Source organism: Delphinapterus leucas, chromosome 4 (genome assembly GCF_059928025.1).
Source record: "Delphinapterus leucas isolate spDelLeu-1000000601 "Yukka" chromosome 4, BTC_Dleu_Yukka2, whole genome shotgun sequence".
Lineage (NCBI taxonomy): Eukaryota > Metazoa > Chordata > Mammalia > Artiodactyla > Monodontidae > Delphinapterus > Delphinapterus leucas.
Genome location: NC_143132.1, coordinates 1901710 through 1917377, shown reverse-complemented (window position 1 = coordinate 1917377; position 15668 = coordinate 1901710). Strand labels below are relative to the sequence as shown.

General features: G+C 62.7%; 1 protein-coding gene across 7 annotated transcripts; it reads right to left on the bottom strand.

Moving 5' to 3' along the window:
- Positions 1–4620: 4620 nt before the first annotated feature.
- CFAP410 (cilia and flagella associated protein 410) lies at positions 4621–15219 on the bottom strand. 7 transcript variants are annotated; one of them, XM_022596852.3, is made up of 7 exons: positions 15026–15214; positions 13552–13570; positions 12131–12177; positions 9280–9509; positions 8104–8272; positions 7187–7280; positions 4621–5086 (listed from the first exon to the last, which is right to left on the bottom strand). In XM_022596852.3, the coding sequence occupies exons 1-7, from the start codon at positions 15100–15102 to the stop codon at positions 4955–4957; spliced, it is 768 nt and encodes a 255-aa protein (XP_022452560.1). In that variant the 5' UTR covers positions 15103–15214; the 3' UTR covers positions 4621–4954. The 7 variants fall into 7 exon arrangements, with proteins under 7 accessions (XP_022452560.1, XP_022452561.1, XP_030616688.1 ...); XM_022596853.3 differs by having other exon boundaries at positions 7187–7277; XM_030760828.2 differs by having other exon boundaries at positions 13352–13570; positions 15026–15131.
- Positions 15220–15668: the final 449 nt, after the last annotated feature.

Genomic DNA, 15668 nt, shown 5'->3' with positions numbered 1-15668 from the left:
CCAGCCTTGCCCTCGCCTGGCTCCGCTTGACCCCTGTGGTGCTGGGGCCAGGCCCTTCCAGGGTGCCCAATGCCCAGCCTGGGGAAGGTGGGAGGAGCGCTGGAAGGCTACTTTTCCAGGGTTTTCGGGTTGGTTTGGCTTAAATGTGCATTGTTTGCGGATGCTGGTCTAACGAGCACTTGGCGGGACCTGGCCCCGTGCTGGCCTCCGACGCGCCCTCCAGGCCTGCTACCTGCCTTCCGGGCACTCAGCCCTCCCCAGGGCGTCCCGCGCGGGGCACACAGGAGGCTGCCTGCCAGGCTGGAAGGACGTCCGCAGCGCCACCGGCCGCCTGTCCAGCAGCTGGGAGGCCCAGGCAGAGGCTGCGGCAGCTGCAGAAGGGCCGAGGTGTCTGGGCCCAGTCCCTGCCCTGCTCCTCCCTCCCTGTCGCCCCCCTTCCTCCTCTCAGCCAGCGCCTGGGATCCCCAAGCAAGAGGGGGCTCCCCGTTCGGCCGGGTTTGGTCTCAGCTGGACCTCAGCCCTTCTGAGTTGCCTGTTGGTAGAATCCCAGCGGCAGCAGGAGGGTGTCCGCTGCCCCTAGTCTCTGAGCTCAGGGAGGGAAGGCCCACGACCTCCTTATCCCTGATCCAGGGATGCCTGGAGGGGGTGAGGTGGGGCGCTGAGGTCACCGGATTAGGGCAGGCCCACCAGGACGCTCCCTTCTGTTAACTCAGAGTCACCTGACTCTTAACTACAGCCTTAACTACAGCTGTGCAGCCCCTTCACCTTGGCCATATACGGCCATATATCCATCACGTTCACGGACTGGCCCCCCATTTGGGGGTGAGGATCTGGTAGGGTGTACACGCCAGGGGTCTGGGACCTGGGGCCACCTCAGAATCCTGCCTCCCGCCACAGACAAGAAGAGTGTGCCTCAACTGCAGGAAAGCATGCGCGCAGCAGTTTCTCAGAACAGGATGGGGGTGGGGTGTGAGGCCAAGGGCGCGTTTCAGGGGACATGGCTGGGGAAGGAAGGTGCTGCAGGCCCAGGAACGGGGTGAGCCAGGGACCGGGCATCACTCTCGGGCTCCCTGAGGCCAGGACAGGGCTCTGGGAGGGGCCGGGTGGGGTCTGCTGCGCACTGGGGTGCTGGGCAGGCGTCCACGTGGTCTGGAGAGCAGGGGTGATGACCCACCTGCCTTGGGAAGCAGCCGGATCCCCACGATTCCTGCAACCCCCCCTCAGCCCCACTGGTCTAGGGCCACCCGACTGAGCAGGGTGGGGAGGGCTTGGAACCTGAGCCCCTCTCAACCCTAGCAGCACCCCCGAGGCCCAGGACGGCCCTGGAGGGCAGCTCCCCCGAAGCCATGGCCCCATCCCTGAGCCTGGTGCCCACCGGGGAGGATGCCAGGCAGGCTCTGGGACGCAGGTGACCACAAACGCATAGTTTTTCTGTCTCAGCGTTCTTGCATTCTGTCTCACTAGGCGGAGACTATAATTTTAGGCCCTGGCAAACACTGCAATTCCTGCGAGCTTTCCGGGGAACACAGCCCATGAGTCAGTCTTGCGGAGGTGACGGCACTTTGAGAGCGTCCACCAAAGTAGACGCTTGTGCAGCAGGTTCAACTAGAGCCCTTCTCCGTAATTCTGCCGGTGGCAGGGCTCGGCAGGTGCTGGAGAGCATCGAAGACCACCCCAGAGGCTCCTGCGCAGGTGCACTCACGACAGGACTGTGGGAGGGGCCTCCCCTGAGGGCCTAAATGCAGGGGGGTGGGGGAGGCCCTCGGACACTGTCCCAGACCCTGGACAGCCCGGCCAGGGGACATCAAGGCAACATGCAGTGTGTTTGTCTCAGTCTGATGGTTGAGTCGGGCCCCTCACCTGTCAGGGCTGCTCACCTGTCAGGGTGCTCACCTGTGAGCAGTCCCGCCCATTGGGCACGTGGGGACGGTACAGTGACGCCGTACTGGCTTGCCTACTTGTCATGGTCCTGAGGAAGGGTTTATGCAGATGCTACACCCCTGGTCTGGCTAAGGTTCATAGGTTTGTCTCTTCCAACCCTGTCCTGCCCACCAGTCCCTGCAGAGGGGGCAGGGCATGTGTCGGGCTCCTCAGGCGAGCTGTGGCCACCCACCTCCCTCATGTGAGGCTGTGACGGGCAGCTTTGCCCTTTACGTAGAAATAGCAAAAAGTGACAGCCCTGCAAGAGGAGAAAGACGCCGACTTCCCAGGGACCAGGCCCCGCATTGAACAGGGATGAAGACACTCAGGTCGGCGACAGCAGGACACAGACCAAGCTCGGGCTCCTGCGTGCCCACGCCGTCCTGGCTGGCTGAGCGGCCGCAGGAGCACAGGGCAGGCACAGCTCATACTGGCGGCGCTGCTGGCCTCACTCAGCCAGGCCACCGTTCGCATCCACTCCTAGCCAGGCTAGCGCTCTTCCTCGGCCCGAGAAGATCCGGTGCTTGCCACGGTGGCATCCCGCTCGGCGTCCCCAGGTGCTCCCACACCCTGGCAGGGCCTCTCAGGACCGCAGGCTCCCCGGGAAGACACCGGAGCCCATGTCCATTCACAGTGCCCTGGAGAACCACTGTCCTTGGGATGCTGGCAGCTAGGACCCCTTGTTTCTTGTCTAATTTCCCAACTGGTTTGACGGGGGCCCCGTGAGCATCCCACAAGGGATCCCACAAGCATCCCAGAGGCCCCACGAACGCTTCCCAGAGGATATGACCAACAGAGGGAAGCCCCAGTGTCCTCCTGCAAACAGGGCAGCCCTGGGCTCAGGGACAGGGCGGGTAAGTGGCCCCTGCAAGGCTCCTTTCCACTCCCGCTCCTGAAACTTGCCCCCAGTCAGCACGATCAGAGGGCGCCCCCGCTGTGTCCTCCCCAGAACTCGGGGCTCACCTCCTGACCCACTGCGGGGTGGGGGGAGCGGGCTGAGGGAGGAGGGTCTGCAGCTCAGCAAACTGGGGGGCGCTCGGGGTCCCCACCCACCCGGTGGCCGGGAGACGGGATGTCGCCTCCACGTAGGAGGCTCTGGCTGCGCTGCAGCCTGGCCCAGCGCCCCACGTCAGGTCAGGACCCAGATCTCGGCCTGTCCCGGACGCTGCGTGCAGCACAGGGGCTGCTGGCGCAGGTGACCCAGTGTTGGGGTCCGAGATGCAGAGTGACCGCCCTCGTTCCTGGGCAGCAGCTCCGTGGGGAGCACACAGTGCGTCTGACCCACCTCTGGCTGCACTGACCAGCGTTTCAGACGAGCGATGTGTCCTCTTGGGTCTCAGCCCTTTCCTCCTTAAACAGGGGCCAACAGGACAAACACACAGGCCGTAATGCCAGCACCTGCTTTGCTCCGAAACCCCACCTTCACGGTTACCTGGGGCGAAGTTCAGAGCTGGGACTATGACGTGCCCATAAAGACTGGTGGCCTGGGATCCAGGCCAGGGGTGGATGCGCTTCGTCCTCGGTCCAGCTTGAGGGCTTCAGACGGGCACCGAGGGAGCAGGTGGCCGGGAGTGGGAGCCGGTGGGCTGACAGGAGGCTCTGACTAGGGGGTGGCGAAGGTGGGATGCGGGGGGAGCTGAAGAGTCAAGGGGCTGAGGCGGGCAGCTCACCCTGACCGGAGTCTGAGTCGAGGGTCCCTGACTTAGGCGAACCAGATCGTGGGGCAGGGGAAGTGGGTGTGAGCCGTGCCTCGTGGGTGGGGAGAGGGAGGGTGTTAATGCAACAGAAGCACGCACAGCTTGTTCTGACCAGGACGGGGCTTTATTGAAGACATGCAACGTCCCATAACACGAGAGAAGGCACATGCACAGGCCACGGCCACCTGTCCTAGATGGCCCCGCGTGGCGAGTCCTCGCTTCCCGCGGCCAGACCTCACCCCCTGCCCTGAGAAGTACGGGGGGCCCCAAGGTGAACCACTGCCTTTCCCGGGGCCCCCCACGAGGCCAGCGTGAGACGGTTGCACCACGAGTGCAGCTTCATCTTCCCGGAGCCGGTGATCTTTCGGGCTGGTGTCTTGCACACGCTGTGGTCAGTCCCCCTTGGGTCTGTGCAGCCCTCATGTAACCTGACACACCCTCGGCTCCCACAGGGACGTGGATGTTCCTGCCCCAACAGGACACCAGTCCCTGTCATTTCAAGCCCAGCAAGAAGGGACCTCCCCTAACAGCTCGGCGGGCACCCTCCTCCCCTTGCACTGGGGGCACCAGGAAGGACCCCAGGGCTGTGGAGTCACCGCCCGCATCCCGGTCACCGCAGCAAGGCCTGCGACTCTTCCCAAAGAAAGAGAACATAAGACGCCTTTTCCAGAAGGCTGTCCCTTCCCACGCGGCTGCTTCCGGTACCCGGACAGAAGCGGCAGGCCTGTTGTCCAGGTCTTCTCACTCGGGCAGCACAGACCCTGTGTCGTGCGGGGCTCTCAAGAAGGGACACAGTGCACTGCAGACAGAACGTCCCTGGAGGCGACAGGCAGCCCACCCCTAAGGCTGCCACCGTTCTGGAAGTCTCCTGTGGTCAACAGAAATCCATCCCATGACAGCGTCAGACAACTGGCTGAGAAAACATGCGCGAGCGACTGCCCTTACCTTTAACAAGAATGTCAAGGCCGTGCCTGTCATTCAGGAAACGTCTGCTTCCAGGTCAGACTTTGGAAAAATATTTATTAGGGAGGACGGCTGCAAAGCCCACCTTCAGGAAGAGGCAAGTCGAGGTGGCCCTGCCATACAGGAGGGCATCTGGCTACGGCCCCTCACAGCAGAGGGCACAGGGGAAGGCCTGCCCAGCCAGCCCCTCCTGCCCTGGCGTGGTGCCCATCCACAGCGAAAGCTCGGCTTTCCTGGGTGGGCGAGGCTTCCTAAGGACGCAGCCCTGTGCGCCGAGGCTCAGCCTGGGGTCAAGCAGAGGCCGCAGCTGTGACCCCCACCCTCCCAGGTGTTCGGGAAGACGCTGGACTTCAGCTCGGGGTCCCCGCTGACAGTCACTCCATGGCCTCCTGCAGCTCCTGCTTCTGCAGGGCCTGGAGCCGGCTGACCACGCGCTGGTGGACGGCCTCCAGCCCCTCGCTGTCTAGTTCCCGCAGCAGCAGGAGGACGGCGGTCAGGACGTTGTTCTGGGGGCACAGAGAGTCACTGGGTGAGCATCACGCCTGCGAGGCTGGGCCGCCCACACCACGACACATGCGCACATTGCGGGAGCATAGCCTTCAGGAGGGCGGCCTTGCAGGGAACAGGTGGAGACTCTGGCAGACGGAAGCCACAGTCGTGGCACAGGTGTGGCACTCACCGCCGGCAGGGACTTCCTACGAACTGACTTACCTCCTGTTCACAGCCCTGAGGCCCAGAGAGGCTGGGCGGCAATGGAGCAGAGGCCTGCAGCAGGCTCTCGGCAACACGCACTCAAATGCACACGTGCTTAGTGTGTGATGCACCCGTGTCCACATAGCTACACCTGGTTTCCATCTGCATTTGAGCAGGGAAACAATGCCATTTCTACTAGGAAAATTCTGGAAGGATTTTGCACAGGCGGCTACTTGAGCCGATCCCTCTTGTTGGATGAGCTGAGGCACAGCCGCAAGCCAGAGAGTGCAGCCCATGTGGACACATGAGGACGTGGCTCAGGGGCTCACACCTGGGGTGCCGATCCCTGGCTCTGCAATGCCCCAAGACTCCTGCTGCCCTCAAATCTCACCAGCCCTCCCCCGTGTCCCCAGGTCTTCCTGGCCACCGGCACCTTGCACTCAGAGGCTTGCGGGGGGCTTGATGCCCACAGGGACACCCAGCCTGGCCGGGACCCTTGGTGGCAGAGCCAGGGCCCTTCTGCCCTCTGCTTTCAGAGCAGGTGTCCTGTTCGAGCAGGTCTGATGGTCTTTCGTTTGCATTTATGGCAGGTGCGGAGTTGAGCCAGTGTCTTCAATCTCTGGCCCGCCCTGCACTGCACAGGCCCTGGAGTGGGAGTGAGGGTGCGGGGAGCTTCAGGCCTTAGCCCCGCTGCTGGGCAGACCTGCCACTGGGGACGGTACATGCCTCGGGCTCCTCCCAAAACGTGGGGAGTGTGTGCAGGGACCCTGAGCCGCCCCACGCGGCCACCTCATTGAGGAGAGTGTTGCCACGAGGGGACAGTGACCTGCCGGGGTGGGGCAGGGCGGGAGAGACTAGCCACAGGCCAAGCGACTGCTGCCTAGATCGGCCTTCAGCCCGCGGTCACATCTGTCCACAGCCTTGGGGGCTGGCACTTCCCAGGATGGGGCCTCAGTCCATCCACTTCTGTACCTCCCGTGAGCTTTGCACGCATTTCAAGTGGTCACCGCATGAATGAGAGAGGCCCAGCCCGTGGCTTCGGGCAGCCCCGCTCAGACTGTGGTGCCCCCCTTCATGATGCCACAGGGAGGTCACAGCACCTGACAGCTCTGGTCAGGCCGAGCCAGGGGCTGGAGCAGGTGCTGGGGGGTCACGGGCCTCCCCACAGACCCTGGTTCAGACAGCTCCCCTTCCCACGTAAGCCGGTGGCGAGGTCCCCTCTGGGCTGAGCTGACTGGTGACCCATTCCCCTGCCAATGACCGGCTCAGGGAACTGACATCGAGCCTGCTGGGGGGCAGGGGGCACATGGGGAAGATGTTGCACTGGTAAGAGGACACACGGCAAGAAACGGCCCCACCCTTCTGCCGGCCACAAGCCTGGAGCGGGGCATCCCTGTGAGCGCAGGACGAGCCCAAGCACAAGCCGGAGTGACACGAGAGGACTTGGAGGGACCCGGGTCCTCGCTGATGTCACTCAACTGTCCACACGACCTACTTATCGTTCAGCCAACAAGCCGTGGTCCTTACAGGGATGCCTATGGAGCCGTGGGGCCTGCCGCCTGGTCACTGCACGGGGACACCGCCACTGCCCTGGCCAGGAGGGGTCCTGCTTCTAACCGCAGGTGGGAGGCCTCTCCCCAGGCAGCAACCTTCCCGCCCCCAGACCACCCTCGGCACAGCCCCAGGCGCGGGGGGGGCCTCCGCTGCGCACTCAGGCACCCCTCCTCCGTCTGCCATGCCCAACCAGCTTAGATGTAGACACAGACATTGGACCCAGATGGTCAGCTTCCCACCCTCTAGGGCCTGGCTTCGCGCATCCCTGTGGTGTCTCCAGCCCCCGCCCCCCGACCCCCAGCCCCCAATCTCCACATTCCGGGGCCTCTTCCGGCCAGAGCAGCCTCCGTCACACTCACCCTGTTCTTGCGACTGCTTGTGGCCGCCCTCTGCGAGAAGGAAGGAAACTGGTCCCGGGAAGGGCGCTTCAGGCCGAGCTGCCCCTGGATGCTGCTGGTGGGGGCGGGCGGGGGGGAGGACAGCAGTGCGTGAGGCCCGAGGGGCGTGGAGCCCCGCCCGCACTGTTCACACGACATCTGTGGGTCTGGCGCCTCGGGGAACAGCGAGGAAGAGGCTCCTAAAAGTGGACCCCGCCCTGTCCGCAGGAAAAGCCCCACTGCAGGACTCTGCTTCCGGGGGCACAGGAGCAGTGGACGGAGGGGCCGGGGCAGCTCTACTTCTCTGACCCCTGGGGTCACCTCCCTGCTCCTGGCGCTCCCCCCGGGGCCGGGGGTGGGGCACTAGCACAAACGCTGCACGAGCCCCGGCCACGTGCCCTCCCCGTCCCGCCGCGGGACAGCAAGGCGCGTGGGCCGCATCTGTAAGCGGACGCCCAGCCTGGGCCCCGCTGTGAACAGTGGTCTCCACCACGTTCCTCAAGTCCAGTTTCTGCCCACAAACGTCTGTGACAATCATTCAATTGAGGTGCCCTGTGGGTCAGGGAGGGAGGGCCCTCCCTCAGCCCACACGCCCCGCCGTCCCCGGGGCTCCTGAGGCCACACAGAGGCTCGGCCGGCCACGGCCATGGCCACGAGGCTTCCCTCCTGCCCGGGGGCCCTGCACGCCCACCAGCCCACCGCCCTGAGTCCGCCACTCCCTGCGGAGGGCTGGTCCCACACTCGCATGAGCTCCCTGCCCTGGGTCTTCTCCTGGCCACGTGGCTGACCCCAGGCTGGGGGCCCCTGAGAGCCAGCCCAGAAACAAACACCCACACCCCCCATCCAGCCCCAGAGGCGCAGCCGCGCGCGGGAGGACAGGGCAGGCCCGCGGGCCACACCTGGTCTCCTCGCCGAGGCTCAGCGGGTCCCGTGGCATCTCGGCGGCGGCGTCCTCGGCGCTCAGGGTGTAGGACAGCTCGGGCGGGCCATTCCCTGAGTGCTGTCTGCTGGGGGCCGTGACCTCCTCTCCCTCCACCAGCGCTCGGGACACCTCCTCCTCCGTCACAGCTGGGGAGGGGGAGGGGGAGGGGGCAAAAGCATCAGTGGCCTCACCGCAAGCGAGCCCCGCGAGCCGTGGCCCCGCCGTCCCCTCGGCGCTCAGCACGGTCTGCTTCGGGGATGAGGCGGCTGTCTGTCCACCCCGACGGCCAGCACCCGGGAGCAGGGCTGGGCCCCCCACCATTGCATCCCACCCTGGAGGTGCTGGAGAAACGACAGATGGCCAATGACTCCTTGTGAATCTGAATTTCAGCATTTGCCAAAAGCAGATAGATACTCAAAAAACCCTAAACTAAGACCCTAAAACTAAACCCTAAACTAAACCCTAAACTAAGGTTTTTAAAAGGAATAGACCACACTACATTTCTTCTATTTCACTCACACATGACAGTTTATCTGAAGCTTATTTATATTAAAGTCATTCACCTAGGAGAAAATAATCGTGCACATAAGGGTCAGGAACCAGCACAGAGAACGCCAGGGGATTCACAGGAAAAAGGCCTGGACCTGGACACGAGCTGGAACCCCAGAGGCGGGAGCAGGAAAGGCCCACACACGTCGCCTCGTGCGTGATGGAGGAGATGCGGCTTGGAACGGCAGGAAGGCGCCCCCCAAACCCCCACCCCACCCCTCCAACAGCAAGGCAACCCGGGGTGGGAGGGGTCAAGGACCGATGGTGCACCCTCACCTGCTGGCATCACCACCTTGGGACCCTGTCGACCAGCAGTGATGCTGCCCGGCCACCCAGACCGTCACGAGCTCCCAGGGCAGGTGGGTGAGCATTTGGAGCAGAGGGTACTTAGCAGGATAAAAAGGAGAAGCAGCAGCTCAGTGCTTCGACGGCGGGACCGAGAAACAACGGTGCGGGTTCAGCTGAGATCCTACACTCCGCGAGGGGCCGTGCCGGGCGGCAGACGGCACAACCTGGGGCACCCCGAGGAGGCCGGCCTCCCCGGCACCTGCGAGAGGGGAGGGGTGGAGCCTGCCCGCGTGCGACCCGGCCCGCGGGCACCTACCCTGGTTGTCCAGCTTCTGCAGGTGAGGCAGGTTGCGCAGGACGGTCATGCGGTAGAGGTGAGGGCAGGCGCCACAGCAGGGGTTCTCCGCCAGCCACAGCACACGCAGGCACGGGAGGCCCTTCAGGTAGAAGAGCTCCGCCAGACTGGAGATGCAGTTCTTGCGCAGGTAGAGCTCGCTCAGCTGCCGGCAGCGGCTCACGGGCTCCAGGGTGGAGATGCTGTTGACGCTGCAGGGAGATGGCCGTCAGTGCCTGCCGGGGCACCCCCGCCCCGCGGAGACGAGAGCACTGCTGGGCCAGTGCCCACCTGCCCTCACCTTAGAAGTAGGTCAGACCCGGCCGTGGCTAGTCAAGTGCAAGGGAGGGCCCGGGCCCAGGAGAAAGCCCTGGGGGCGGGGGAAGCTCCTCCAACTGAAGGTGGGAGCGGCAGCCCCGGCTCTGTTGAGGCCGCGAGGAGTCAACCTTAGGGGTAGGAGGTCTCAGCCCCCTTATAGGACAAGAGACTGCGGCCTCCCCGGGACACACCAAGCCCAGAGCTGGCAGCGGCCAGGAAAACCCATGTGACCAAGAACCGAGCACTGAACTTCCAAACCCAGGTTCACCAAAGAAACAGCCACGGGTTTAAACGATGAGTGACCCAGAGACAGGACAGCCGCCAGGCGCCCGGCAGAGACCTACAGGCTTGAGCTGACGGGACGGGATCACCCCCTGCACACCCAGTCGGACCAGCCGGCTGAGCTCAAGGGGGACAGCCGAGCATCCTCACGCCCTGAGCCCCAGGCCGCAGGGGACCCTGCCCGACGTGCCAGACCGGTCTAGACCACCCTGTGCTGGACGCTGCATTTGTGCTGGGCAGGCTGTCCCAACTCCTGCCTTAGGGCCGCTGCTGCCCCATCCGACACTCACTTGTCAACGTGGTTGCTGGTGTGCTCGGCGCCACCTCGCCCGGCAGCCGGGATGAGGCTGACGCCATCTTACCACGAGCAAACCCAGGCTTTGGAATCCTCACCATCAGGGAAGCTGCGCAGGCCATGGGGTGAAGCGAGAAGTTCAACCTGCGGCGGCCTGGAGTCCCCTCCTCGCCCACTAAGGCTGCCGCTGCTACACACCGAACGCGACCCCAGATCCAGATGCTGAGATCCTGACCCCCAGGGCAGTGGTGTTAGGAGGTGGGGCCCCCATGAGCGGGGTCAGTGCCCTTATAAGAGGGACCCTGCAGAGCTCTCCGCCCTTCTGCCAGGTGAGGACACAGGGCGAAGATGCCGTCTGTGAGCCAAGAGGCAGCCCCTCACTAGACCCTGATCTCGGGCTTGTGGCCTCAGAACTGTGAGGAATCAATGTCTGTAAAATCCCACTAGAGCAGCCAGAATGGACTAAGCCTTCCTGCCCATGGGCACCAAGACCAAAGCCAAACTAACTCATCTCACAGGACGGCCAACCCGCATCCAAGCAGCAGTCCCCACACTGCGGGGGTCCCACCAGTTCAAGCGGCCAGACAGCCCGGCGACAGCCCTGGGCACTGTCCTCCCCCGGCTGCGGCGGTGAGAACCCCTGCTGCACGACGAGGGGGCCTTCGGCTCGGAAGCCCGGCAACTTGCCCCAGATTCCTCAGACAGCACTCGGCAGCGATGGGGTTAAGTCCGCAGCCCGCTGCAAGTTTCCTGCTACTTTTGGGTAATGAAAGTGTAAAGACTTGTTTGTCAGGTAAGGCCTTCTGGGGCGTGGGCTCAAATCCCAGCTTCACTGATAATCGTACCAGGTGAGTGACAGTGGACGGCTGGTGCCCCACCTGCCCCACTGCGCGTGCTCCTCCTGCCTCCACCCCACCCCACCCTGGGGCCGCTGCTGCCTTCACCCCCATCCCACAGGCCTTGCAGCCAGGGAAGCCAAGGTACACAGGGCCGAGCTGGGCCCTGGGCGGGAGGCTGGTCCTGGGCCCACTACTTCATTCATTCCTTCGTCCCGCAAGAAGGTGCCGGCCTGAGCCTGTCGGGTCGGGACTGGGGGTGCGTGAGCACAAGGTGGGCGGCACGGCACCCACCAGGTGACCTCGGAAGTCGCAAAGGAGGCCGAGCAGAGGGCTAGGGAGGGACAAACAGGATGGCCGGCTGTGTGACGAGGAAGGTAAGTGACGGGATCTGCACGGGACCAAGGGCCTAGGACCCCACATGCAGGGCGAGTCCTGCAACCTTCTGAGCTGCCAAACAGGGAGTCTGCCTTCCTTACAGGGCTTAAATCTCCCTGAGGTTTTAGGTGTGGGGACCTGCAGAAAGCACCCACCCCGGCATCTGGCAGGGTCAGCTCCCTCCCGGGCCCAGAGCAGACAGGACAGGGCTCAGGGCTGGAGGGCATTCCTCCCTCCGCCTGACCCTGCAAACTCCCCAGGTGCCTGAAGCCCCAAAGACAGTATTTGGTTCTTTCAAGGTTTCCTTTGTTAAACCGCTAATGATTCTGGAAGAGGTCAACTATTGCCAAGGACAGATTGTGTGATGCAGGGAAGCTGGCAGAGCTCCAGGCAGTGAAGGAACCAGGAGGGCAGGAAAGGCTGGCACGCTGGGGCAGACGTGGTCACCCTGGGGCGGCTGCTCACCATTAGGAGGGCGGCACCCACTGACCTCCAGGATGGGCAGGGCGAGCTCAGGGGGAAGCCCGGGTGCCCTCCAGAAAGGGGGGCGGAGCTGCAGAGCAGCCAGGGCCTCGTGCTGCCTGGGCCTGGCCTGCAGCAGCGGCCCTCCTACACCTCGGTTGGGAATTTTCAGGTTATTTAAGGGCCTGCAGGAGGGATCTGAACATTCTCCTCCTCTTCCAGCCCCAGTGACTTAAGAGTGGAGCGGGCCGGCATTTACTACCTGAGGGTGATCACTTCCAGGCTGGGCATTTCCCGGCATATGGAGATCTAGGAAGGAAAAGAATGTGATTTTGCAAAAGTCGCTGGGCACTGGCCCTGTGACGTCACGCCTCTCCAGCAGCCAAGAGAACCAGGTTGGAGCTGCAGTCCACCCCACGCCAAGGGCCTAAGCAGAGGAGTCTCCCTCGCCCCAGGAGCACGCAGGGCTCTGCATCGCGCTCCCCTCTGCAGCCCAGACGTCCCCTCTACCTGATGGAGAAACGGGCACCCTCCCCACGACTTTAAACAGCATCTTTACTACCAAATGCTACCAGCCCTCGAGACAGAGCATTCCTAATTTTAGAGGCCCTCAAAGGACATTAGTAAGGGGAGCTGAATGGACAGAGAACCTTTCTTCTTGCTGCCCCTGACATCCAGGGAAAGGACAGAAGCCGCTTCTGGCCAACAGAGCTGTGCCAATAGGGAGACAGGCTTGAAACTGGATCTCAGACCATCTTAACACTGAGTCAGTAGAAGAGAGCAGCAGGGCTCAGGATGGACCACGCAGGCTCCCTGACCTGTAAGGCTGATGAACGGTGAAGCCCCAAATATCTGTGTGCCTGCCAGACCCCACGCACGGGGCCAGATGGGGTCCCTGCCATCAACAAGCGCACAGTCTGGTCAGAATGCTTCACACCTGCAGTGGGTCTGTTCTCTGTGACAGTGGTGTTTTGCTTCGTTTGTTTTTGCTGCTGGGTAGGCAGCACTTCAGCTACAGAATGAGGCGGAACTGGCTCTTCTGGGCAGCCCTGACAGCATCTCCAACTTTGTTTCTCAGAAAAGGTACGGTTCAAGGTACAAAACAGAAGTCAGTAAGAACCCACTGACTAGCACCCACACTCTGTGCGAGCTGGAGACATTCATTCCAGAAACGGGTGGGCGGGGGCAGAAATCTATTCATGGACATACAGCTCAGCCCAGCGGCCCAGCTCCGTGCTCTGCCCCCACCCAGGCCCCATCTCGTCCTGCCATGGGAGTCAGGGTGAAGCTGGATCTGACCAAGGGGAGGAGCTGAAGTGAAGAAACTCCTCGGGGACGTGAAGTCCAGGAACCTATACAAGGAACCCTCCGGCTGAGCGCACTGCTTTTAAAGCCAACCAACCAAGCCACTGGGGCTCTTCCCCGGGTGGGAGCAGGTCTGTGCCTTGGACCTGCCCGCTCCTCCGTGAGGCCTGCCTTTCACCTGCAGGAGAATGTGTGCAGGAACATCACAGTGCACTTGGGTCCTGTAGAACTTTTTCTTCATGAGTGGTTCTGCCTTACAAAAACTGCTCAAGGAACAAAGTACTGGTCGGCCGCCTGGATCGAATGGGAGCCGTCTGTCAATTTAACCAGCCTCCTGGGGACCAGGGATTGTCTGGAGATGATCAGCATGATACTTACATCAGTGAGACGGCTGCCCCTGGAGACAGAAAAAGACATACGCACTTTTATTTTGTTAAAGTTGAATTTAAAACATTAAAAACAAAAATTAATGACAAACGTCTACAGACTTTAAGAGTCTGTGATTTTAACAACAAAGTAAAAGAAAGCTTTCCCAGATAACTGACAAAGGTGCCAAAAATCGTTTCCTGGTTGATTTTGGACGAAACTATTTGATACTGGCGGCCTCCTTCGCAGACTCGGGCACAGCAGACGATGCCCCATTTGAAGGACACCAAGATTTACTCATTCTCAAGGCTGCTGCACTGAGGGATAATTCCCTCACTAATGTGCATAAACAAGGGAGTCTTTGTAAGGGCCAAGTTCAAAGGCTAAACATGAGACTTATGAAACACACTTCAGAAAGCCTGGAATAGGGCTGTTGTGCCTCCCTGCTTAGGGGAAGAATGACCGCCCCATGCAGAACAAAGGCACGCATTATTGAAAACAACGACAGGGATGCCGTGGCCAAGATACCAGATGTGCAGCGCAAAGAGAGAGGCTTTTAATGAACAGGCAGAGCTCACTGCAGCCAATCTGCCCGACACCAGTGGGAGGACGCTCTACTTCTGGCTGAGCACCACCTGAACTGTCCAGTGTACAGGGCGCGTGGAGCCGTGCTCTGAACCCCCAGTGAACGTGTGCGGACCTTTCCGGAGTTTCAGAAGTACTTCTGGTCCTTCCTCAGCTCAGCTAGGCCTGGCCGCCCTGCCTTTGAGCCTGCACCTGTATCTCTTCCTGTCACCTCCCGGACAGTAAGTCGCCCGGGGACAACCCCTCTCCGTACCGCCCCCCCCCAGAGCTCAATTACAAAAATGTTTACTGAAGCATCACTTTAGAGTCTCAGTTTCCTTTCTTTCCCCAAGCAAGGGTGTCAATCACCTTGATCTCCCACCTTATCAGCAGGCCTGGCTCCCAGGGACTGCTGGCAATGTCAGAGATGAGACCTGTCCACAGAGGGAAACGTCTGCCCACTAAAACTACCTAGAAGTCCAAGAACAGTCTTCAAGGTAATTCCAACCGTTTCCAGCAAGGAGGGCTGCTTTGGAGCTGTGTGTGAAATACCACTGCTCAGGGGTGAAAATTCTGAAACGACCTTTCCCCAAAGGCCCCCTGAGCTTATGGCATCACCTCCCAGAGGCTGTGAGCCCCTGGCACCGGGCACACCAGCCTGGACAGGGGCCAGGAAGGTGAGGCCAGAGGTGCCCCCCCGCCTCCATCCTGAGCCCCTCTGCATCCTCCGCAGGCCCTTCTCGGTCCCGCCCCAGAGCAGAGGGGGCGGGCTGGGGTCCCCGCTCCAGGGCCGAGGTGCCGGGCAGGGGTCTCCATCCCTAGACGGCTCTTCCCAGCCCTGTCCCAGAGAGGGGGTCCCGGGAAGGGGGTGCCGGGCAGCGGGCAGGACACGCGGGGACGGCCCCCGGCCTCTGGGCCTCACCAGCAGTTGAGCTTCCGCACGCTGTGCAGCTCCGAGGCCTTGGCCCGGGACAGGACCATCTTCCGCGTCAGCTTCATGACGGCGGGCAGCCCGAAGGCCTCAAACCGGCCCAGCTCTCAAACCGCCAGCTACCACTGAGGCCGTCCGCCAGGCCGCGGCGCTTCTCCAAGGGGCGGGCCCCGCGTCGTCAGGGGCGGGTGCTGAGAGCCCATTGGCCGGCAGCGAGGGGGCGGGCCGGCGCGAGCGCAGTGGGGCCGCCAGGGCTTCTGCTCCGCGCATTGGTTCCGCCGCACATTGGCTCCGTCTCGCCGGCTCCGCTCTGCCCCTGGCGCCGAGCGCCCGGTTCTGCGCATGCGCATTGTGGGGGACACCTCTACCCCCCCCCGCCCCCCACCCCGGCTCTGATGCGATTCTGGCGCGACTCTGGCGCGATTCTGAGACGACAAGGTTGGAGACTGCAGCCGGATGCGGGACGCAGGTCGGGTCCCGAATCCCAAACCCCGGCCCCCAGCCCCCTCCCCGATTCCCGAACCATGGACACCAACCCCGGGCCCCAGTCCCCGCCCCGAGTCCCAAATCCCGAACCCCATCCCCTGGCCACAGCCCCCGCCCCCGCCCCGAACCCCAACCCCGGCCCCAGTCC

Excerpts from the sequence above, each read along its gene's own strand:
- CFAP410 (XM_089910116.1), bottom strand. The coding sequence starts at position 15,102 with ATGAAGCTGACGCGGAAGATGGTCCTGTCCCGGGCCAAGGCCTCGGAG. Across the intron at positions 8,273-9,279 it reads GCAGAAGCTGGACAACCAGG|CTGTGACGGAGGAGGAGGTG; the intron begins GTAGGTGCCCGC and ends CCCCCTCCCCAG. Across the intron at positions 5,087-7,186 it reads CAAGCAGTCGCAAGAACAGG|AACAACGTCCTGACCGCCGT; the intron begins GTGAGTGTGACG and ends CTGTGCCCCCAG.